General features: G+C 45.3%; 1 protein-coding gene across 2 annotated transcripts in view; it reads left to right on the top strand.

The window, feature by feature from the left end:
• Positions 1-25,843, top strand: part of LOC142579893 (uncharacterized) — a 65,859-nt gene that overhangs the window by 14,104 nt on the left and 25,912 nt on the right. For both annotated transcript variants that reach the window (XR_012827491.1, XM_075690562.1), the window contains exons 3-5: positions 4,278-4,889; positions 13,128-13,397; positions 18,755-18,885. Coding sequence is in view for 1 of the 2 variants with exons in the window: in XM_075690562.1 (XP_075546677.1) it covers positions 4,278-4,889; positions 13,128-13,397; positions 18,755-18,885 (1,013 nt within the window). In the remaining variant the exon portion in view is untranslated. The remainder of the gene's footprint in view (positions 1-4,277; positions 4,890-13,127; positions 13,398-18,754; positions 18,886-25,843) is intronic.

The following is a 25,843-nucleotide window of genomic DNA, read 5'->3' as shown; positions in this document are numbered from 1 at the left end:
AAGGCTTTAAAAATGGTAAACAGCTCAAGTTACTGAGGTGTCCAAAAGATGAGACGAAGCTGTGTGGTTAAGCCATTGAGTAGCAGAATTTTTTGATGGCCAGAACAACTTCTGTGCCTCCTAAAGACACATGAAAGGGGAGAGACTCGTTCAGTGCCCAGCACGTTCGAAAAACAGGGTGATAAGTTTCTCCCACCTGCGACGAAAGGCAGAAAAGCCAAAGAGGGTTAAGCGAAACGCCACTGACAACTGCAGCTCGTGCCTGGTTGTGAGGGTTAACCAAAGCCGCAAGTTCCTAGACAGCAGGAATGCAAGGAGTGTCAACTTGCCACATTGACGGTAGATGTCTGCTGGCAACCTACGGTCATTGTGGAGGGAAAGCTCATGCTAAGAAGGCACATTGTGGGAAGTTCTTGTTCATACAGTTTACTTTGCATTCTGTGGAAGTTGATCGTGTGATTTCTCGCATGTTAAGTTAAAAAACCAGTTGTCCTCTCTCGTGCAACTAAAATGGTACTTTTACAGCCATCACCACTCTGAGTGCACTGTGGGAAAAAAAGAAAACTCGCACAGAAAGCCAATCGCATATCCCCTTCAGTGACGAATTGTGGACTGTCAATAAATTTGTCAAGGTTGCATAATTTTATTCCAAGGCCAAGAAGGTAAAGGTGGCAGAATGCGTTTCAGCATTTCCTAGTGAACTCGTAATTACAGAGTAATTAAGTCTTCACATAGTGTACAAACAGTCGTGTTGTGTTTCTTTGTAACAATATTTGACTCGCCAGCTTATAGCACATGTACAATTAATACAGTAGCACCTTCAGCAAAGTGCTATTGTGTAAGCAGAGTAAGCAGACTGCAGTGAAATGGAGGACCCTTGGGTAAGCAGTGTGTTTGACGTACAGCAGAATGTGTGGTTTGTTTCTTGCGACAGCTTAATGGAACTGGCAAAAAAAAAGTTGCACATGCATGCATGCACCATGACTGAAGGGGACATGTTGAGCAGTACCTCATTGGTCAGCACACCTGGCGCCAAAACTCTAATTTCTAATGAAGTCATGAAATTTAGCAGAATGTGCGTGTTTCACTGGCAACCGAACACACAGCCATTGACATACATTGGCTAGTGCCTAGCCCTGGAACCCAAGCCTAAGCGATCCCTTTCAGCGTTGTCTTTGGAGTGTAGGTGTGTTTGGTGGCATAATTGTAACTATCCCACAAGAAAATGAAAACAGTTTTGTGCTTTATGTTTTGTTTATATAAGTGTTATAAGCTAGTCTACGTGTTTGCATACACGTAGACTAGCTTAAGATGATATGAACTGGCGCTTATTTCATGGGTCAATCGAGAAGGAAAGCCACATTGATTTATTAAGGTCATACGGTCTCCTCAGCGTGTAGCTCATCCGTTTCATTATATATTTTAGCGTTCAATTTTGCACCCTATTGGTACATCTGCATTGACTAACGGCCAAAAGCCATGCATGCGACATTCTAAATCTATTTTGCATGTGCACCACGTCTAGTTACCAGGATGATAGCGCGGTATGCAGACAAACGACTTGTTTTCCTTCGTGAAACTTCTTGGTCACAAATATCCAATGGCAACCGCAATCTTCAATCAAATTTGCACTCGGGCTAAGCTGTTTTCTGCATGGCCACACCACACAAGATCAGACTTTTGCAACTCCAGAAGACAAGCCAAGGATGTAAAGTTTTGTATTTAGTCAACCTTAGCGGCCAAATGGTGGTCCTGATTAATTAAATGTTTGGCGAAGACGCGAACCTGCGAAATTGCATGCCTGAAATTGTGCAGGAATATGTTTAATTATCTAAATTTATAAGTTTGCCTAATGAGTGAATGTCAATGAAAAAGGTATGGATGACATTGAGAAATGAATAACAGCATTTGACGCAACCTAGGATTCGTAAAGACCTTTCTTTTGTAACGACAAAGAAAGCCTGTGAAATAAATGAATAATAATATAACAAAAAAGAAGCACTGCGACTATGACAATGCTTCTGCCCACCAAAGATTGCAACAACCTTTACGCAAACCTCTTCGAATGGGAGCACTGGGAATGAGCGTCCATGCTTTTTTCTTGCTATTTCAGCAGTTTTTGGTGCGCATCTTTCATTCTTATCACAGGTTGCATGGTGAGGTTGCATGGTGTTGTAAATGTGCGCTATCTGAACTGTTGCAAGACTACATCCCAGGATTACACGTTTATAATAAACACAATGTACTAGATTACCACGTTTACACCTGAGACCGCTTTTTATTACTGCTGCATGGACACATTTCACATGATTTCTTTTTATTTCGCATGCTTGTTTTTTCTTGCTTTTTGTTTCTGTCGGGGAAAGAAAGACCACACAAGACCTAAGTTGCTACATGTGCTGTTATCAGTCATTTCTCGACGTATTCCACAACCTTTGCATTGGCACCTTATTGGATAAGTAAGGTAACAAATGTTAGCTGGTTGAGCTTCAATACACTCGACTCTCATTATAACGGAGTCTGATAATCCAACAAAAAACGTCTGTTTTATCCGAAGCCCATAACATCCGAAACGGCTCACTTCCGAAACTTTTGTCGCAATGTCTAACAACTTTATTGTAAAGATTGAGTGACGAATGTCCGAAGTAAAGAAAAACAAAAAGTCGCAGTTTCGCCTGAAAGGCAAAGCATCGATTGTGATAGCAAATAAGCAATACATGTACAAGCGTGGCAGCAGCAGCGAGCAAATTGACCTTCCTGATGTCTCTCACTTTAATGCGAAATAAATGTCAGCAGCACAGCACAAACGAAGCTGCCGGCACTGGACACACTTTGTCCACATCGCAGATCCCTTTGAAGAAGAGGCCTGAGTGGACGCGCACTTTGTCCACATTGCAGATAGCTTTCAAGAACGGCAACCGCGCCATTAACAGCAGCCATCGGAGTAGACCCCCCTCCGTCTTTCCCTCGCCTCGCCTCCCTCCCGTGCCTCGCGCGCGAGAGATATCGTGCTTCCACCCCGCTTTCCTCCCTTCCTTGCGCGCAAGATAATGAGCCATGATTGTCGGCTGACCCTCGCAAGTCAGTTAACAGCCCGTGTTGACATGGAAAAAGTATGTTCTATACGCCAGATTTTGACAAGAATTTCCACTAATTTCGTCTGCTGTAGCCGATAGTCCGTTGTAGCACGGTCCGTTAAAGCAAACTTCGTTGCATTAATAAAATAGGTAGACCAAACTAAGGCTATGGTTCATTATACCCGAAAGTCTGTTGTACGTGGGTCCGTTGTAACGAGTATAGACTGTATTAGTTGTTTGTTCACAATGAAAAAAAGAACGAAAAAAGAAAATGTCTCAATTAGCATTTACAAAAGCCTGTTAACAGAATGGGCACTGTTTGCGGAAAGCCCTCAGTTACTTATTTCTTGGCCACATTTAGTTGGCATATCTGGTACGCAACTTAATGGTGGCTTCTGAGGAACCCGTATGGGCTTCCTTTGTTGCTTCATGCTGCAGTCGAGAGAGTGACAATTTTTCCCAGTCATGAATTTTGCTCGCCTTGCGGACTTCCGCAAAATAATTTGCCATGACCTAATAGTGTTCTGCAAAGTCAAATAGAGAACACATTTTCTTCATATGCCTGTATTTCACTCATATTGACCTTTACCAAGCTGCTCTAAGATGTGTATTTACTGTTCTGAAACGGACAATTCAGGATCCAAACCTGCTCCAAAGTGCCAAATTTGCTGCTCCCAGAGCTGCTCCAAAATTTCCTTGGCCGCTTCCATTCCTGTTCGGCATTTATAATGTGTCTAGAAAGTGTTTCAAGACCCTCTGTGGCTGCTTAGTGGCTGTGGTGTTGGGCTGCTAAGCATCGAATCACAAGATTGAATCCCGGCCGCTGTGGCCGCATTTTGATGGGGGCGAAATGCGAAATCACCTGCGTTCTTAGATTTAGGTGCATGTTAAAGAACCTCTGGTGGTCCAAATTTTTCTGGAGTACCCGACTACAGCATGCCTCATAATAAGACTGTGGTTTTGGCGCGTAAAACCCCATAATTTAATTAAATAATATTGAGGTGTTTCAAGGTCCCTGAAGCTTGTAATGAGATGAGTGCCAAGTGCAAAGAGGAGAGCTTTTTCATGTCTTGTGTGTAGCTAAAGAACACTAAAAGACATCGGAGCCTGGCAAGTCATTAAGGGTTTCTAGAAGCTCAAGAACTGTTGCAGTGCAGCAGTGTGTGTGCAAACAACTTGCTTTTGTCTGCCCCCCACCAGGTAGCGTCGTCGGCATCCCGTGGAAGCGCGGCAACCGAAAGCAGCAACAGCACACCGCGACAAGGCGCACGCGCAACGCGGCAGGCGGGGCCTCGCACGCGAGCCACACCCGCCGCAGCCGCGGAGGCGGATACACCGGCCGCCACCACGCCGCAGCGGGCTAGCGGCCGGGGCACCTGGAAGCGCAAGAAGTCTGACGCGGAAGAGCTCTCCACATCGGAGCCTGAGATGGAGCATGACGACTCCGATTCTGATCCGGTGTGGGTGCCAGATGCGACGACAGGCAGCAAAGGTGCGGCTGGGGCTGACGCGGACTCACCAACAGTGGCGAACGACAGCGCAGAGCCCGTGCCAAAGGTGGCGCGTCGCGGGAAGCCGGCGAAGGCGAACAAGGCGAAAGCTGGAGCGCGGAAAAGTGCGGTAACAACAGTGAAGAAACCCAACGGAGCTTCAAAGGGCGAGGCTGGAGCAGGAGGAGGAGGTGCGGCTAAAGGAGGGAGGCGCAGCACTGTGCGCAAGACGGAACCGGCGGCAAGCATCGACCTGGGCAGCGGCGTTGCATCACCAGACTCACTTCAGCTCAAGGTGGAACTGCCTGGTGAAAGCGAAGAGGTCAGTATCTGGCTTTTTTAATTGGGCCATGCGACATTGCGATTAATGCACTAGTAAGTGTCTGCTGTTTCTGTACTAGCTCGTTTGTTGTTGGCACCAGTACTTATGGCGCTGTTCGCTCGGAAGGAAAATATTCTGCTAGGGCTAAAGCTCCTGAGCAGCCTAAATTCGGCATGAGGGCCTTGATATTCACGCCAAGCTACTATCTTGATTTCTGACCAAAAATGGACAAATTATTTTTAAGAACCCCAGTTTCCAACAAGTTTTACCTCCTCAGAATGAATAAATTTGCTTCTGCTTGCACTGTCCCGTGGATTGTTTGCTGCCATCTACCAAAATCATGGCTAAGCACAGAGGCAACGCTAGGCTTGTCCTTGGCATTCCTAAAAAAAATGCGGAGTACTGCTGATGAGCTGAGCTCGTTCTTGGCCACTTTTGCCAGAAATATGTGGACGAACCAAGGCCATGAATTGCACGGAAGTGATTGAAAGGTGGCATATTAACCCTTTCTTAAGGTACAGTGCAGCGCACGGCTTGCACGTTCGCACTGGAGCGTTGCAGCAGCCTGTTCCAGTGTACGTGGACAACGCCTGGTGAGGGCTGCTGTGTCCGATATAGTGTTCCCAGTGGCATTCGCTGCCTAATAGACATGCAGATCTGCACGCATCGCTGTTAAGAAGCAGTGATGTTGATAAGCGTCTTCATTTTGCTGGGCCTGTGGGCACTGTCTCTCGCTACACTTCTGGGCAATGGAAATGTACACAAAGGAAAATCATCAGCGCACTTCTTCATGCCGCTTGGTACACCACTTAGCTGAGTGTACTATGTCTGGTTAAATGAAGGCACTTATCAACGTCGCCGTTCGTGAAAAGCTATCCGCACACTCCTACATGCTTGTCCAGCTCCACGTGCTTCTGGGCACGCTATCTTAAACCTAGCAGCCATCACCAGGCATTGCTTGCATACATTGAAGTGGGCCACCCGGGAGCTCTGTACAACAGTAAACTGCACTGTAGTACTCTACAAACTCATTTATGAAAGGTTCTGTAAAATGCATCTTTGTTAGAATATTTTCTCGCTGAATCTTTTTTTCATGTGCCTTGTATGAGTGCAGCTAGTGGCAGTAATATGGTTCTCGCAGTACTTGCCACTGTACTCTCATTTGACATTGCACCAGTTTGGCGTGCCCATTAACTCGCCGATTTTTAACAGTGGCATGCCCTCCGTGATTGGATGGCACAGTGGAGGGTTGTGCTACATCACTTCAGAGGCCGTAGTATCAATGCAGTACTGTTATTAAACAATTAAGCACCACCAGATGGAGGCAACACCTTGTAATCTCGGTGACTAGATTTTCTGGTGCTACTCCTGCCGGAGGTATTGCTCCAGTTGTGACATTGAGAGAAATGTAAACTGGCAGCAGTGTTTAAGTTTTCAGTGTGGCTCGTTGGGATGTTTATACACTCATGAGTGCTTAAAGCTAGTCACTGTTAGATGCTTTGGTAATGGACAACAATGCTTTTTAGCTTGGCAGTCAATTTTGATCACACTAGTATGCATATTGAAGTGCAATGAAACGTCGATAATTCCATCAATTATATATTTGTAAATTCTGTTCATTTGCAAAATTCCTGCAGTTCCGTAATTTGCAATGTGAATTATACTGAATAACTTGAAAAGCTCACATGCATCCATCTGGATAATTCGTAGTTTCCAGTTGTGGCCTCTTGAACTGACGCTGCGATATGCTTTTGGGTTCGAACATCTCGGAGGCATTCTAAGAAATATGGTGGCCAGGTCGCTTTTCGAGCTCCTGCAATCGTTTGTATCTACACTAAAAGCTCGTTAATTCAACCCCCGGTAATTCAGAAAATCTTAATTTGGATTCGTCCTCTGGTCCCAGCAGGAATATGCATTATTTAATGGCCTCAAACCCTTCATCATTAATTAGGACATATTTAGCCTCACACCAGTTAATTCGGACAACTCTCGAAGCATGGCGAACCGCTGTAAATGTACAATGCAAATGAACAAAATTGACGTTACCACCACAATTATAAGTCGAAACCGTACAGGAAAATAGGAATGCCGGAACGCTTGGTGCCTACATGTGCCATTATAGCCTTTAGTTTTGGGTTTATCACCGCACATGACACTGCATTGTCAGCTTGCCCTTATAACTGCACAGTTGCAAGTTGCCGTCCTTGATGATCACATTGATAGCAACCACGGTTTCGTCTGCAGTGGTTTCAGCAAACAGTAGTGCCTTTTTGACTCGGTGCATGTATTGACCGTGTGCTTTCAGAAATATGTGGTCACCATCCACAATCGTCCGAGATAACAAGCTTTTGCTGTAGTAATGTTGATTGCTTCTGGCACTTGTCATACATAATGGCATGGTCTTTGAGGTTAGATCTAAAGCAGCCATCGCTGGCACTGCGATTTGGATGACTGAGCAAGTGATTTCATGGTGCAGGCACTGATAATCCATACAGCTGTGCGAAGTGCCAGCATCATGTTGTGGCGTGCATTAATTATATGTTTACGTCCCCTACAAAGAAGCAAGAAAAAGCATCATCATCATTTGATTTTTTGGTTGTGGTTTTTCCCATGTAAAATACCAGCTGCATCATATGCGTCGTCACATTTTCATCCCGTTTTTGTCGTCCACTGCTGCTTTGTTTTGAGCATACAATTCCTGACCGCATGAAAGATTTCGGGCATGTGCGCATTTCCACTAGTGTATGAGCATGGCAACGATGGTGTAGGCTGACTAGGCTTCATTGCCTACTTGAACATAGAAGCAGACTTGCAGACATTGCCCGCTAACATGGAAAACGAGGTCCCTGGCAGGGTTATGGACAAGCCCCCCTTTCCAAGCGTTGAGGTCCCATAATGGCTGAGCACCAGGCCAGGAGCACGCTTGTACCTACCTATTTTACTGGTAGGCATCCGGCGGCATCACTTACCTCCCACAGCCGCGGCAGGTGCTTTTCAACAAGGCCCTCTTAAGTTGGACAAAAGGCACCCAGAGACCATACCTCTTACAGGAAATCTCTAATGGTCTCCCTTTCGACTTGTGAACCTCCAGGAGAAGCTAGGCACCATGCCAGGGGACATCTTTATCCATGACAAAAATTCGGGGGGGGGGGGGGGGGATTCTTGCGGCACTGGTATTTGAGCTCGGTACCTCCCCTGTACGAGACGAATGCTCTACCTCAAGGCCACCGCTGTGGTAGAGAGGCCCAGGGCAATGCCACACACTGGCGCAGCAGAGCTGATGCTTGCAGCTATCTCTTCCACGTTGACATCTGGCTGCATAGACGCTGCAACTTCTCTACAGCTATGTTTCTCAAAGTAGAGTAGTGCAATGGTTAAACGGTTAGTGCATCGGAATAGCTGTTGCAGCAATGGACTGTGCACCTCAGTTCCACTCATATTCGCTATGTGATCGATTGCCAAGGTGAGTCTCTCGACAGTTCTTCAAAACACGCAGCATCAGATGAAAACAATGCGCCAGGTTAGAAAAAAAAAATTGTACGAGGCACTGTGCAAATTTAAGCTGCCATAGAGGGACAGTTTACTTTCTACGGTCAACTACAGCTAAATTTTACTTCGGTTAAATTTTTTATACCGTATTTACTCGCATAATGATCGCACTCACGCAATGATCGCACCCGTGACTTTTGTCGTCAAAATTCAATTTTTTTTTCTTTCCCGTGCAATGATCGCACCCTGAACTTGTCGCAGCAATATGTTGGGTGCCAAGTCTAGCTAATGATGATTGCGCCTACCATCTGTCGAATGCTACGCGGACGACTCTACCAAGCGGTCTGCCCGCACCCAACATTCTTAAGCAGATGCCCCATTTCATTCCTTTCATCACTTTCCGCTTTTCCATGGAAAGAAAAAGCTACAACCAAACTTGCCTCGGCTTTACTATTTGTAGGCTTCATAATGGTTTTGGTCAACAACAACAACAAAAAGGGCGCCTTTCGATTCTTCTTGCCTGCACTCGTGGGCACTCAACAAATCGCAAACGGCAACGATAGTGGCCACGTTTACACTGATCCGTTAGAAGTGTACCCTATTCATGCGCCGATGCTTGTAACGCAGCTAAGATATTCGCCCAGCCTTATCGAAAACGTGCCGTATTAGGGTAGCAGTAGACAAATGCTGCAGAGCAAACCCGCCATGTGTTTCTATGTCACTGGCAGCTAAGTGCACTATCTCTGTTTCTGTCCCCTCAATGTGGACATGGCTGCGTTATTGTAGCAAACTTCCTTATGTTAACGACATTATTCATTAGTGATGGAAGAAACTCTTTCAATGCGCGTAATGTACTCATGAGAAGAAAAATAATTGCGTTCGGCTTGCTCCGCCAACTGCCATTCTTGTTTTGGTGTCCCGCACTGACAGCGGCAGCCGCCTGCTTGTCATCCTGCAGCAAATGTGGGATGAAGAAAGAAAATGTTTCTTTTCGTGGGAAAATTAACCCACGTAAGGATCACACCCGTGGATTTGCATAAATTTTTTTGACAAGAAAGTGTAATCATTCTGCGAGTAAATCCGATAAATCAGTACATATGCTATGACACTCATATCTCGATATAACAAATCACGTGGGACCACCAAAAATTGTTTGTTATTTTGAAATATTGTTGCAATGAAAAACTTTCTATTATAAATAAGCCAGTGGACAAACCTAGGAATGAAAATGACATACCTTCGCAGTAGACGCGTGTGCAGACTAGCATGCTTACAAATAAAAATTTTTCACTCACTTCAAAGCTGCTTTATTTGAAGAAATCAGTGATTTTCTTCTGGCGCGTGCAGCAGGCACGACCGCTTAGGAATGCGTCTACATCTTCCACTTTGCACAATACCTCATCGGGTACGTCATCGCACCGAAAGTGCGGACTTTGTTCATGTGGGCACTAAAACAGGAATGTTTGACATGATCTCATCTTCTTTGTTCGTTGACCCACAGTCGTCGTCCTTCAGGTCGTCATCGTTACTGGAGACGCAGCAAACGCAATTAACAATCTCTTCGGTTGTCAGATCCGCCGCCGTTAGTGCTACGCTGTCGCTTTCCACGCAGTCGTCAAAGGAAGAGACGGCGGACAGCAGTTCCGCAACCTCGGTCCACAGGTCTCCTGGGTTGTTGTCGTCACCTCCAGGTCATCTTCAAGCTGCACAGGCGCTTTGACAAGCCCTGCTTTTCGCCAGCATTTGCTAATGGTGGATGCCTTCAAGTTCCACCAAGCCTCAGTGAGCATTTCCGCCGCCTGACGAATATTGATTGCAGTCGGCTGCTTTATGCTGAGGTTGATAATCAACCGCTGCACAAGGCGCTTACAAAATTCTGCTTTCACACTCTTTATAATGCCATTGTCTAGGGGTTGCAGCAAAGGACGTGTTGTTTGGCGGCAAAAACTCCAAGCAAACAAGCATCAAGCGAACATTCACAATGTGAGCAGAGCAGTTGTCGACAACCAGTAGAATTCTTTGGTCATCCCTCCTCATTTGGTCGTCCAGTTTGATGAGCCACTCGGAAAAGAGTTCTCTGGTCATACAGGCTCGTTTGTTGGGGCGGTAGTCGTACAGTAACGAGATGTTTTTCATGCAGCGAAGCTTCATGTACTTGCTGATGATGAGCGGTTTAATTTTCTTCGTGCCTGTTGCATTGCAGCACAGCAGGACTGTCACGTGAAGATGTGACGTCTTCCCTCATTTGCACTGCTACACTTTGAAGTGTTTCATCCGGTCTGGCAGCAACTGATAAAAACATGCGGTCTCATCCGCATTAAAGATATCGTCTTCAGAGTACGATTCACCCACCTCTAGAAAACGATCATAGCGCCAGGAGTCCGCTCTTTCTCTGTCAGCAGCCTTTTCCTCACCCGAGACTACCTGCCAAGTTATTCTGTTCCTTTGGCGGCAACAAAAAAGCCAACCCGCACTGTTGTCGGACCCAGTTATTTCAAGTGCATCGGCAAATTCGCAGGCTTTTTTTTGGAGCATTAGGTCAGACACAGGAACATTTTGTAGTCTGGCATCTTGGAACCACGTGAGAACAGCTTGGTCCACGTTTTGAAAGTTTGCCAGTCGCAGCCATTTCCTCATAGGAGCGAGTTGTGATTGATTCCCGGTGAAGCTTGACAATCTTGTCTAGGTCATTCAAAATGGTCGCAATGGACGATGGGACAATGCCACGCTGTCTGCACACGTCGATTTGCTTGTTCCCTGCAGCGAAAACTGCTTTCGCTTCTTCTTGGCGCCGTTGCTAGCTGCATTCATTGTTGGATCTCGCACGAACATCGCCACACCTTTGTCGTGAAGTTCTTGGTGAAGTTGGGGTGACGCAGTTGGCACTCGACATGGTGGTGACAATAGCTACTGCACTCTCGGTTTCTGTTTCAAGCGAGAGTTGCGGCACTGTTACTTTTAGCCAAATTCGTGATACTGATGTTCCTCGGTTATAAAGGGGAAAATAAACTATGCGCGTTATTCTGAAATATGCGCTGTATTGAAATTTGTAGTTCTGAAATATTCTTACATTGAAAATATAGGAAATTTGGTGGGGATTTTTTAAATATTCGTAAACTTGAAAAATTAGCTAGTGGGGTTCGTAGTAACGAGATTTGACTGTACTGCAATCATGGCAAATGTGTAGGGCAAGTAATTGTCTACTAATTTACTTATTAGAAGCCATTAAATAGCACCTAAGCAGACGACATGTGCGATGTAAGTCCCAGCATGTCGCCTCTGAGATTTTTCAGCGCACTGCAGATGCCACCTAAACTCAGATGTTACGCCAAGGAGCCGCACTTTCTAGGTCATGTGTGCCTTCTGGCGAGAGGTAATGACAGTGTCTTGATGCAATTAACATTCTTAAGGTACCTCACGCATTTTATTGTGTCTGTTTGCCCAGTGTCTGTTACTGTTTTCCTTGGGACACTGGGTAGTCTGTAGCTTCGTTAGCAGATAATCGAACTTCTGTGCTGAGAGAACTGGGTTCGTAACCAACTGTCAGACCAACTTGGGCCACTGGGTATGTGCCGCTCTTCAATGACAAAAAAACATCCTTTAAAATTTATCCGGCTCTGGGCGGTATCAAACCCGCCCCATATATATTCAGATACTCTTTTGTGAATATACAGTTAAACAAACTTCAAAACGAACTTCAATATAATGAAATTCACATTATAATGAAGTACTTAAGTTTTCATAACCTCTTGTCCATAGAACACCATGTATATAGAACCTCAATATAACAAAGTGTGTTTTTATGCGATTTCATTTTAACGAAATTTCGCTTCTGCTGCAAAGGGATGCTAAGACAATAAATGAAAACTTCCACAGATGCCAATGGTTAAATGATTGGATTACAAGTGGCTGCATGCAAACGCACCTCTCAAATTGCATGACAAGAGTGACCGCCAAAGTGGAGCCGCATCATGTTCCGTATAAAGTCCAAGTGCGATAAGATCTTATCATGACCTGTGCACTGTCTGCTTTAGGTGCGAGGGAAAGTGTGCAAGGGTGAGACACGAAAGGTGGCGGCGTTACAAGGGCTGCCTTCCCACGAAAGCAAAGAGGGGGAGGGGAGCGGAAATCAGTCAACCTGCAACACATATTAGACCCTTGCCCATTTTTCTTGCTACGAAATTGAGTGCGCTTTAGATTCTAACTTCTGTTTGAGAGCTTTAATGGTCATTTCTATGTGAGTTTTGTACTTTGGATACATAGGATGAGGGAGTGCATTTGATTTGGGGGCTTGTTTTAGAATCGGGAAAGTACTGGCAAATGAATCAGTGGTATGCTATGGCATTTCTTTTTCACATATTGTTTCATTCAACTCGCTGGATAATTCAATCAATTTTGACAGTTTCGTCATGGTCTGATTAAGGAAAGAGTACTATATATTTGTCTGAACTGTGTTACAATTTGAAAACAAAAGGAAGGGGGACTACTGCATACCAAACAGTCTTTTTGTTTACTGCTGCATATCCTCTGTCCTGTTCTGCGATACAGTGAGCAGCACTACACCAACTGGCCTGAAATGCTGCCCTTTATCAGCTAAGCTGTTTCACTTGTTAGGTTGAACTATGGCCAATACTAGTAGTATTCCAGGTTCTAACCTTTTACTGGAAACTTTCATTCCGAAACGAAATGCCCAGTCGCTGACCGGATGGTCTTCTGGTTAAATAGGCGTGGCGGCAACGCTGTGTGCAGGGCGGCATCAGCGGTGGGGTCAAGCGGGACTACACGCGCCGGCCCGCGACCAACACCAGCTCGTGGCGGACGCCGGTGCCAGTTGTGGTGACGGAGCCGGGCGCGGCCAACACATCTGGAGAGCTGCAGCCGGGCGACTACATCATCGCAGTGGCCGACGTGCACCGTGCACGGCCACCCATCTGGCGCATCGAGGGACGGTCGCTGCTGCAGCGCTTCGAGGCCCTTGAGACCGGCGAGGAGACCCTCCTCTACCGAAACAGCTCCTCCGTGAGTGCCTGCTGCGGTAACGACTGTAGGGTTTCATGACAAGAACACTAGAGGGAAATTTAGTGCTTGTGCCTGTGCATGACATAGGTTGGCATACTCGCTCACGACTGCACTGACTCGTATTCCCTCCACATGCACCTCACAGGTTTGAAACAAGCATTCAGTGAGTGATGAAAGATACGAGTGGACATGAGTATAAACAGCAGAGAGTGCAAGCGAGTTTGAGGGGACGTAAGTATGAACAAGAGTGGGTGCCAGTTAACGTATATGCAAACAAAATTCAGGGATGGTGATTTTGAGTGGGCGTGAGTAGGAATGGTGTGAGACTGTCGGCGACTGTGGGTGGACATGAGGATGAGCATGAGTCAGTGCCAGTAAATGTAAAATGGAAGTGTCTACGAAAACGAGACAGTGTTAGGGAGTACGAGTGGGCATCAGTGGGAATGTGAGTGAGTGCCGACAAATGGGAGTACACACGAGTGTGACTGAGTTCATCGCCTGCGAAAATATGGGTGAGTGAGTATCTGCTTATTTTGCGGATCGATGATGCCTGACACCTTTGCTGCACTTCACCCGGCATGTCTAAGAATGGCATCGGAGCTGGCCTGCCAAGCATTTCGCTGTATTTATAGATATTGGTTCTTGACAATGAAGGCTCACAGAAGTAGGCAGGTTGAAGGTTTTGCCATTTATGAATGCTCTATACAATCTGATTTTATTATAATGAAGTTGTGTCTGATATGAAAATGCCTTCCTTATATCTGATATTTCTTGTACACATACAGCATATACTGCTTATAACACAAGTTGCTAGAGTCGCAAAATATCTGGTGCCACACTATAACCAAAGAATTTTTCAGAAACTGTTGTACATGCAAAACACGTAGGCCAAGCAGTCGCATGTGTCTGGGAATCGGAGCATACGATTGGGATGTGCCCTTAATTTCGTTGGCAAGATGGCTCCTCCATTTCCTAAGTACTGTAAAGTCCCAGCAACGTATTTCGTTGACTCTGCACCAAATCACAACTTTGGCCACCGTTTCCAGACAAGAGGGCACATGCTAGGCCTAGCCTGCGGCGTGGCCAGGCAGTACGTCATTGTGAGAAGCTCACTTTTGATATACATTCATGCTCGTAGACAAATACAGGTTGATCTGGCATGACGTCACGTGCACAGTTCATGGCTGGTCATCCAGCAACTACCCTGAGCACATATAGCAAAAGTTTGTATGTGGCCGCACTGGTACAATCATAGTGTTTCCTACAATAATTCTGGTCGGAACTGTGAAAGCTCGCACGTGGACAATGTTCCGAACTAATGAATTTGTGGAACACAGTTTAAACTGACAGCATTGCAGAGTCTAGATCGCATGCACGATATCTGCACTTCATGACGACGTAAATCGCGATGGGCAAACACGAAACACATTTACGGCCTCGACTGATTTCTCTGTGATGGTAGAGTTGAAAAAGAAAAAAGAACCACAAACTGATCTCTCTGTTAAAATTTGTTTTTTCAGCTTGCCCGATAATTCAGCCAATTTTGCAACCCCCTACCCTGCCGGAAAAAATCAGTTGGCAACTGCACTTTCCGCACACAAACTGAAGAGCCAAAGAGCATCAATGTCCTCAATACAGACCACGTACGGTTAGCAAGCAGCCGGAGCAAAAGGCTTCTCCATCACATAGGCAACCTGCCACATGCCTGTTAAGCACCTCCCGTATTCCCCCCCATTGTTGCCGTGATTTCTTTTTTCTACCCCCACCCCCCGCCACTTCTGTTCTTTGTTTGCTCGCTCCATGTCTCCTCCTCCTCCCTCGCATTGCCCTCGTCTCTCCTCTTCCCTCGTCCGACACACCTCCTTCAGAAGCGCGCTCGCTGTCTTGCTTGTGTGCAGGATTTTCCGGCAACCACATTATAACCAGTATACCGTTTCATGGGGCTGCACTATAAGCAGTATGCAGATACACCTATGGGAAGAGGAATTGGAGTCAGAATGGAAATGTTGCATTTTGTCCAGTCCTACACTATAAGCGGTTATGTTACAAGTAGCACCTGGGGAAAAAAATCACAATCAGGTCTACGCAAAAGAAATGCAAGAGGGCTGCCTCTAACAGGCCACCAAATGATCTTCTGTGGATTTTGATCAACCGTTGACATCTTGCCATGCCGGTTAGAGGCATGGGAACAACAATAAATTGCACATACGCATTCTGCTCCACTACAAATACGCCACCGCACAATCTGTGTTATTGCGCAGGATTGTCATGTTGGCCTTGCCAACTGTGGTCTAACCAAGCAAAGCCGCTACCCAAAACGTGTACGTAAGTAAGGTCTGCGACTACAAACATATTGGCAGTGAGGTTTCCATGGCAACTTGTCACCAGCCACTCTGCCAGCTGCACTACTCAGTCTGCTAGGCTTAACGAGCGCTGCTTCGTCAGGAGTCTGCAACCAAAGTTGTGGTTACGTACCAGTCAATCTGGTGGCGACATTGTTATGGCCACCATGTTTGAAACATGCACGCACTGTTCAGTCCCAAAACACCATGTGGCATCCGAAATGTCCGTTATTACCATTATACATTGGTGCTTAAGCGTAGGTGGTGATGCCACAGGAATGTGCAGGTCTGACAAATCAGGTGTCTGAAAGATCGGGTGAGCAATTGTATCTGGCATTTTTGCACCAGGATATAGATTTTGAGGCATGTGCAAACAAAAATTTGCTGCACTATAACCAACACCTTGTGAGAGCCCACATTACCAATTTCATTTTAGTAGTAGAGTGCTCCATTGAAATAGAGTGTAACCATCCAAAATTTATATTTGCTTTGTCATATCCGATAATTCGTTATGTTTGTGTTTGTTATGTTGAGGTTCGACTTTAGTTGTTCTTTCAGTGAATGACTAACTAACCTCAACCAGTCATGGGTGCAATCATTGACATCTCTCCTAGCTGCTTTAGAAACTAGTGTGAGCCTTCTCTCCACGCGACCTTCATTGATGAAAGTAGTGGTTGCAATGCACCATGTATTTTTCAATGGTGCCCTCCTCTTCAGCTATTACCATGTTCAGTTTAATGCGCCAGTGTCCTTCATTATGACATGCATAGTGCCATGTGTTGTTCTTTCACTTTTTCTTAATGTTAATAAACACTGGATGATCAGCATTGTCAAGTTGTTGCTCAGTGCAAGGCATACCCTGCTGTATCCAAAATTTCTGGTATATGGTCCCAATCGTAATATAGTTGCAAACTGATTTTCCGTACCTCGCGGGGACTGAGAAATAGTGCGAAAAATCGAACAATGGGAAAAACTCATTCACAGCCAAAAAATAAAATTGATTAGGCTTAGAGGGGCTATTAATAATACCTCTAATAATGAGCTGCTCCATGCTAAGCTTGGAGGCAACCAGATTTGCTTAGATTTACACAAGAGTGACGTCCCCACAATCACTTCAAGAGTGCCGATCACACAAATGCAAAGCCGCACAAATACACACAAAGATGTGACGTCTCCGAGACACACCTGCTCTGTAGACACATGTGCAAATAGCAACCAAAATTTTAAAAATAAATTAATTAATAAAGAAATGGGTCCCGCATTAAGTGATTATGATAATAGTTCTGACCGAAAAAAGGAATAGTGCCATCCTCAGGAGTGTTTTGTCAGCCAAGGAAAAGCGGGCATGACCTCTGAGACTGGAGGATGTCATGCACTCTCTATTGAAAGTGTGCACCTCCCAATCTTGGAGGCTATAATGCACCCATTGGAAGCCAAGCCAGCTGAAAATTCAACACTGCGACCCCCAAGATTGGGTAGCGTGGCTCGGAACGAGCGATTTAGCCCGGAAAATCTAACTTTGAAACATAACGCTTTTCCTACCATGGGGGAAATAGCTGCTGTTTGTAGGTTATGCCAGATTTCTTTTTTTTTTTTTCTGAAGGAACTACTGCACTCAATATTTTATGCAATACTTAAACAAAAGGCAAAATGAATGCACTTTTCACTCATAAAATTTTTATTAACGATATGTATGTCATAAAAAAGGTATGAATTGCCAAAATCAAGATTCCAGGATAAAATTGAACAAAGTTTGTAGACACGCTTTCATATACTAAGAAAAAAATGTGACAAAAGTTATGAGATATACAAAATGTACTGCCACCTAATTGGCACTATTACTGAAAGAAATCAAAATTTTTCATTGAACAGGTATTCAACTACAACAATTTAAGTGCAAGCACTACAGTTTGGTGTGCCAGGCTGCAGCCGTTGATATTCCGGGCTGGCTTGTGTCGTCGTCGGTCTTGGAGTCAAAGTCCGACGAAAAGGTAGCATCTTCAGACTCGCTGCTGCTCGATCCAAGGATACAATCGGCCACGAATGTTTCGAAGTGCGCGCGCAACTCTTGGAGGCAGCCATTTTTGCTTTGTGCTTTCACGATCACCAAAACTTCGGAGTGCGCTAAAAAATTTACGCCTGGTGGTGGAAAAGCAAACTGCTTAGAAAACAAAAATATAGTTCTCCTCTTTCATGTCCTGTGGTGCAGAGTGTCCGTGAATTGCGCAGAAAGTCTCGAAAGCGGCTTTTCAAATCATCGATGGCGGGCGGCCATTTTTGCTTTCTACTTTGACGAGCGCGAAAACTTCATGAGTACTGTAAAAAATCACTGCCTGGGGGAAAAAGGCAAACTGCTTAGGAAACAAAAGAATAGTTATCCTTCACGTCCGATAGCGTAGTGTGTCTGTGTGCGGCGCGGGTCTCGAAACCGGCGTTTCAAACCATAGTTAGCGGGCCAACGATGCGCAAAGGGCGCGGTTTGGAAAGAGTTAAACTCATCCGAAAAATCGGTCACGAATATGCATTAGCTCTATGGGAACCCTGGCGCTGCATTTATGAAGTCCAGAATATCCATGAAGTTCGAATTTTTGGATTCCAAAAAATCTGTCGGTGATTGTAGTAGGAGAGGTGTGTCTGGTGAGATTGTGCATGTGTTGCAAATAGTGTACATGTTTGAATATAAGCAAGCATCAGTGATTACCCTGGAATGTGCTGTGTGATACACATATATGTGTCGGACACACTTGATCCGGTAGAGTTGACTCAACGACTGACAGCTGTGCTCACCACTGTCATGATTGGAGTGTGGCTTGTCTTTCTGAGCTCAAATTCAACCAATGAAGAGTTAAAATTCCTAACTTGCACTTTTGGCAGTATTCAGTTACAGTGTAACAGTATGGCTGTTTGTGCAGAGCCTTGCAGTGGTGTGCTTCTAGAGGAGTCTCATTTGTTTTCATACGAGCAATCAGTGCCAGCTGTCGGGGCTCATAATGTGCTGGAACTGTGTTGATGCAGTTTTCGGCGTGGAACCCGCTGGAGCAGTCCAAGTATGCCAACATCTCGGTGCGGGTGCACTCCAACAGCCGGTCAGCCACCGTTGTCGAAGTGCTCGAGATCCATGCCAGTCCCAGCTCCAGCCTCACCAAGTGAGAGTCCAGGGTGGCAAGCTTTATGTTTCTTTCGTCCTTGAGACTTTGTTCTTAATTTCCTTGTGAGTTTTCAAGGTCCTCAAACTGAACATTGGGCTGCGAGGTGCACTGTAACAGAGAGCTCTGTATTAATCTTTACCGCCTGGCTTTTTTTTTTTTAACATGCAGCAAAATCCAAGTATGCAAGCATTATTTGTGTTCTGCCCACATTGGAATACAGCTGCTTCGGATGAGTTTTAACACAAAGCATGTGCTCAGCAAGAAAATAGATCTCGCATATCCAGTTTTGTTATACGGGAAAACCTCGTTGAGTTGGATTGCACGAGACCAAAAAAACTCTCTGAATTAACCGAATGTCGAATTATCAAGTGTATCAAGAAAACAAAACAGGTGCTTACTACGTCAACACACTTTTATTTGCTGAAGAAATCGGCAAATCCTGTTTTTATTTTGCACGAAAGCAGTGTGGAAGCTGCAGTTCTCATCTCATGACTGATTGGCCCGCACACTGGCGAAGGCCTCGGGACTTCCTTCACAGCGCAGCCGCAGCATGCGTCTTCATCTGAGATGCGCGTTTCACTACTGCGCACACATACCAATTATATTTTCACCAGGTTGCTGCCCATTGCTATGTAGACGGTGCTTCATCCTTGACAGCTTTGCACTGAGTAAAAAATTCACCGACGATTACGATACTCCTTATGGCGAAATTTGAGCGCAGCTCTATACATGTTTTCATTTTGTGATATATTGAGGCAAAGAATTTGAGAGAGATCTAGCAGAGTCGGCAGTTGTCGAAAATCTGATCTGCAGGTTAAGTACATTGGCTTTTATAAATGACTCATTGAAGGTTCCAGTGTAATCGCTGGTGCCGCTTGGCTTCCAGGAAGTTCTACACAATTCCCATTGCACATACAACCTGATTACAAAACAATCACAGACCACGACAATCGAAACAAGCGTGAACGAGACCAAACCAAGCAAAGCAAACAAGCGCGAGTGAGAGCTGACACAAGCAGACGATAATGCGAAACGAATGGTCAGGCAGATCCACATGAAACCAGTTTCCCGGGTGTACATCACTGAAGGGGCCACCCTCATTGGTCTCTGCCGTTTGCGGCTCACATCTTTCATCTGCCACTCTGCATTTTCTCTTTATCTTTCACTGTTGTGCTCGTTCACTTGGTTGCGCCACCATCGCCGCTCACTGCATTAGGAGCTGAGCTCTAAAACGAAACTACTGTTTGCCGCAGCCACTGTGGACAAAACCGCGGCTGCTGTCTGCGCAATCATGAACGGCAACCTTGCGGTTCTGAAGGCACGTGACCGAAAACTAATGCTTTCTGCAACTGTGGACGAAACCACAGTCGCTATCGACGCATTTATGGATGGTGACTACGCAGTCGTGAAGGCACAAAGCTGACGCAGTGCTATGCGTGGCAGTGAACACTAGAATAGAGACTTTAAAGGTACAAATAAGCACGAAGCGTTCTGGCGTTGCTGTCATTCACCTATGATTTCTACTGATGACTGGGGTGGTGCGGAATCCGCCACTTCGTTTTGGTGGACGCTGACGCCGTTTTTGCTCTTTTGCGTTGCAGATTTGCGGCACTCGCCGAGCTCTGAGAGTTGTCCGAATCAACCTATGTGTGGCCAAATACGTCTTAATTATCCGATCTTGCGAATTAACGAGGTTTGAATTAACAAGGTTTTACTGTAGCAGTGGAGTACTCGCTGAAATAAGCCATGCACACCAAAATTTTCTTGCATTGGATATCACCAGATTTACTTCTTTATAGCCAATAATTCATTGTACAGTAGACTGCTGTTAATAGAGAGTTTTAGAATAGGGGCCACAAATGTTTTGGGGCCTCAAAGAAATAGCGTCAAAGCCACTGCGCATGCGCGCAAACGCAAACTGTGTTTGGGTTTTGTGTTGGGAACGCTATTTCACCGATTTAACGGGAGCCCAAATAGTGGCCCCAAAAGCTTTGTGTCAGCAAACATGGCGGCACCTATCGAAGCGACGGCTCTAACCTAGCACCAAAGTGGGTTCGATTCGGGATAACGCTTGAAGTTCGCAGGCTAGGAGAAGTGACTGTGGTTATTGCTTTCTCTCAACTAGCGTGTGTTATGAATATTGATTCACTAGACGCTGCTGATTCCGAATTCGATTGTGGATCTTATGGCTCGTAGGCCTAATATGGCTAAGCTTGGCTGGTGAAGGCACGTAAAGTTGGTTTGCTCAAAACTAAGCGCAACTAATCATTTGCTGCTTACAGAATAACCTCTAAATTGTAATTAAAATGTGAATACACGCAAGTCAAAATTACTATTCCTATCATAAAATGGCATATTTTATTTAATTATTTCTAATAGCTTTTCTTTGACGCTGTAGTGGCGCTGTCAGTGCAAGATGCTATCAGCAAACGCAAAGCCCTATTCTAAGACTCTTCCCTCCTGCGTGCCCCAATGCTAACACCTGCAAAGCTCTTTGGGGCCCCAAACTATTGGGGCCCCTATTCTAAAATTGCCTCATTTCAATTTGGTTAATTCAATCCTTTGTTTAATTTGACTGCACTGGAATGTCTTTGTGAATCCATACATTGCTGTAGAAGAAAAACTTTAGTTTGAATGCGAAAGCATGCCGATTCGGTTAATTAGACTGTCACTCGCGCCCCCTCATGCGAGATAATGACTACTTGCGCTGTGACCTGGGCAATGTCTGTTTTGAGGATTTTGTCAGGGCTGACGACTGCATTGATGCCTGTGGGCAGTTGATTATTGCCGACATGTCTAGTTTTTGTAATGCAGTAGACTCTGGTTAATACGTATGGGAAAAAAAAAAACACAAGAGAAACACACTAACGAGGAGAATGTATGATCCGACTTCACTAAAAAAAATTTGGGCTCAACTGTAATGTAACAGCTATGTAATGCAAAACATTGCACGAATCATTGGAGTGCGAGACGCCAGCGCGCACCAAGGTGGTGTGGTGGCCCAGGACGCGCGTCGTTCATTTTCCGGCTTTGGCAAGCTTGTCTTTGCACTCCTCTGATTCACCTGGGGTCAGCAGCTTCTTTGAGTGGGTCATTTTGGCGAAAGGTTTCAGACTGCGTTTTCGGGGCAAATTGTTGCAGCACAAGACGCCGATGGACCCGAGGCGCATGATGGTCGAGCTTTTGGGGCTTGAGCGACTTTGGACGCGTGTTGTTATTTCTCCTATTGCAGTATTTTAATAAGACTATGACGTAGAACCGAAACAAAGTCAAGCTGGTGGGCAACGCAAGAATACGATGCCGCCAGAGCGAAACATGATGCTCACATTGTGCTGCCTGCAGCAGGGCACAGCAGCGCATTTGGGTTATCGCCTATTCGCCTATTATCGTACTTATTCAAATCTTGGCCCAATAGTCTTTTTTTCTTTCATATAATAATATATCAAACTGTAGGCTTGGCTTAGTTTCGAGGATTTTAAAAAACGCTGCAGTTTATTCATTGAAATTAATAAATATGGTGCATAGCTAGCCCCATCTAGACATATCATATCACAGCCACTACTATCTGCGCCAGTAGCCAACTGAAGTACACGAGGGATGTTGCCATTTTGACCTGTGTCGTATCGGTGTGCAGTGTGGCACATCTTAATGGCACCAAACAGTCGATGCCACTATGCTGCCACTTTCAAATGAAAAGTTGTGCTAGCTGCAGACGTTCAAGCCGGGCGGGACTTCGGCATCTATGAGAAAAATGTCTGTCGTTGAAGGGGGAAATGGGAGACGCTTTTTGAGTCCGTCGGGCGCAATAAGGAGATGACAGCGTTAAGGAAGATAGTGACGTAGAATGAGCTCGGCATGTTCATATTCAATAAATGCTGTTTTCATTTCATGAACGCTGTCCTCGCTTTTTTGTTCGGCCTACATTCGAGGTAAGTTTCTTTTTTTCTCTGGCTTCGGGCTTTTGGGAGTCTGCTTAGAATCGAGGACAGCCTAGACTCAAGTAAATACTGTTAAAGCGTACAGTGCGCTTGCAAAGGCACTGAACCCCACAGGCTATGAAGCATATAGGTGAACATGCTTATCGCAATAGGGTTGGCGGCAATAGCTGCATGAATGCAGTGTGTTGAAGACCTGAGAGGAAATTTGCTGATACACCGGAATGGGAAACTGAGTGTGTGCCGGCGTTTTCATGTGGAACAGGTAGCCAAGTACTGTATTGCGGGGGAGCTGTCACGACAAGCAACTACTGTTCTCGATCATGTACCTCACACTCGTTCTTGTTTACAGGGTCGAAAAACATATCATACAATTGCAATTTGGCAATGTACTTCAACATTAGGGCCGCAAGGTTGTGTTTTCTGGGATTGTAAGTAGTAGTAAAAAAAAAATTGCGTAACTGCATTGGGTCATTTCTTGTGTTCTCAATTGCAAACATTGGCACCGGGAAATCGTACGTAACGGGACTGTATCAACGAGGTTCTACTGTACTTTACTGAAGTAGGGTCTGTCGACAATGAAAAACTATTTCAAGCAGTAAAAAGAGAAAAAAAACAGTTGGATTGTTCATTTTGCCGTTGTTCATCCAACCTTTCGGATAATTGTACTAAATTCTGTGGTCCCACAAGGGTCAAATTAATTTGAGTCAACTGTTTCCATGTTCATTGTACAGTTAAACCCGACTATATCGAATCCATTTACATTGAATTATCATTTTCATTAAACCATCTCTAAACACTGTAGAGCTGCAATAAGCAAGCATAGCAAAATGTGGAGTTACATAGAACAAGAAGAGCAGCCACTACTGATATATGGAATATATTAAACAGTGTGAAACTGCTTCAGAAGTTGGCTTTCCCATGTGGCAGCCAGGCTTGCTGCCAACACTTCCTCAGAAAAAAAGATTTAGTCCAGCCGCACCTGTGCGGCTCTACCACGCCACGATGCAGCACTTGCTCCATTGTTTCAGTGTGTTGTTTTCCCACTTGTTGCCTTTGTTTTTGTGTAATGGCTGGCACAAAGCACCAGAATCTGCCATTCACCACAAGGTTAGAAATTGTCGAGTTGGGCATGGTGAGAAAAGAGGTCTCGCATTGCCGCAGCATTCTGGGCTGAGATTGGGGAGGAAGCGATTGTTGCGCCAGTTTTCACGTTCCCATCGGCCACGGTGGACAGTCTTCCTACAAGTGCAGTGAAGTCATCGCTGCTTTCAACAAAGTTTGGAACTAGTTGTCAACACTTCCAGAAACCGTTCAGGGGTCAAGGGCTTGCAAGTTTGTGTCTGCGGGGGAAGGTACTGCAACCGCGGGAGGGCTCGAGTACGCGGTCGTGAATCAGGACTTGAGGGAGGGGAACAGTGAGGACAGCTCTGATCTTGCATCCACCCGGCTTCAACGTGATGCGTGTGGTCGCCTTGTTTCGGCACTTCTGCGCAAATGTGGAACCCACCTGCACCTTCAGCTGCAGCCATCCACAGCTGGCACATGGGAAAATGCGGGCTCTCCTAGGCAACGAAGAAAATCTTGAAGCACAACGTTCAGGACTATTACATTCCACAGTAAACTGAAAGCAACTCCTTTTCATCAATAAAGGGCTGTTAAAAATAATTTGTGCTTTTATATTGTCAAATTCTTTAAATATTCTATATCGAATTACAGGATATTGACACGTGTACTTATCTTTATCGGGCAACACATTTCACCGCCTAACAAATGTTATCGCACAGCGCAGGACGCGCTTGCATGTGTGGGAAGTTTCTGGAATGTTATCGATGGTTCCATCCACTGTCTGCGACCGAAACTTGTGTAGTCTGATTGCATGTGTGCGCGATGCGAATAATGTAGAACTTTGTGGAAGGCACGTGGGCCCCAGCGATTAGTCTAGAACATTCGACGATTTATGTATAAAAGCCGACGCGCTTGACCTGTTGATCAGATTTACGACGATCGCCGACTGTGTTCGCCGCTCTCGTTGTGCTTTAAGTGTAGCCTGTTTTGTGGGCACAGGCTCGCCCAATAAAAGCTAGTTTTGCCTTTCACAGTATTGCTACTGTGTTCTTTGACGTCACGACCACGTGGCAATATATTCAACTGATACCCGTTTCTTTGCTACCATATCTACTGGTATCTAGGCCGGCCGCGATTCTAAGCAAACTCCTGAATGTTCGAAGCCAGAGAAAAAAAAAACTTGCTTTGAATGTAGGCTGAACAAAAAAGTCAGGACAGTGTTCACAAAATGAAAACAGCATTTATTCATTATGAACATGTTGAGCTCACTCTGCGTCATCATTGCTGCTAGCCTCGCTGCTATGTAAGCTTTTGGAGGCCTACCACATAAAGGAAAATGGTGATAAATGTGTTAGCGACACTTCTGTCAAATTGTACCAAAAGGAGAAGATTTTACTGCGCAGCTGTTGTTGACTTTGGATTTTTTTTACTTTCCCCCTCCCATTCTCCTCATCCTTTCATTGGCTGTGACTCTGCATAAATAAGGCACCTTCACACGAATAAAACCAGTTGATAGTTTACGCTCTTTCCGTCTCCGTTGCCTTTTCCTGTGGTTGTCTTTTTTGAATGCGCAACTTGGTTCCTCAAAGCAATGCAACAACGAGCCCAGCAAGAAGTTCTTCTAATGGGCTAAATATAGTCCGACGTATTGTGAGCATGAGCACACGTTACATCACGTTGGAAAGAACAACAGCGTCTATACTTCAACCGATGGCTCGATGGGCTGGCGCAACCGACGTAACCGGACGCTTCCATCGCGCTCCAACACGCCTGGCGTCGCGATGCTCGCCTGCATGCCTATAGCATCGGATTATAAATGCGCCTTGTCTTCCTTATTGCTGTCATCTCCTTGTTGCGGCGCACAAAAAGCGTCTCCCGTTACCCCCCTCTAACGACAAACATTTTTCTCAATGATGTTGAAGTACCACCCGGTTTATACTTTTGACGATGCC

The sequence above is a fragment of the Dermacentor variabilis genome, chromosome 4 (genome assembly GCF_050947875.1).
Source record: "Dermacentor variabilis isolate Ectoservices chromosome 4, ASM5094787v1, whole genome shotgun sequence".
In the NCBI taxonomy this organism is placed as follows: Eukaryota; Metazoa; Arthropoda; class Arachnida; order Ixodida; family Ixodidae; genus Dermacentor; species Dermacentor variabilis.
This window is presented reverse-complemented; position numbering and strand designations above follow the sequence as displayed.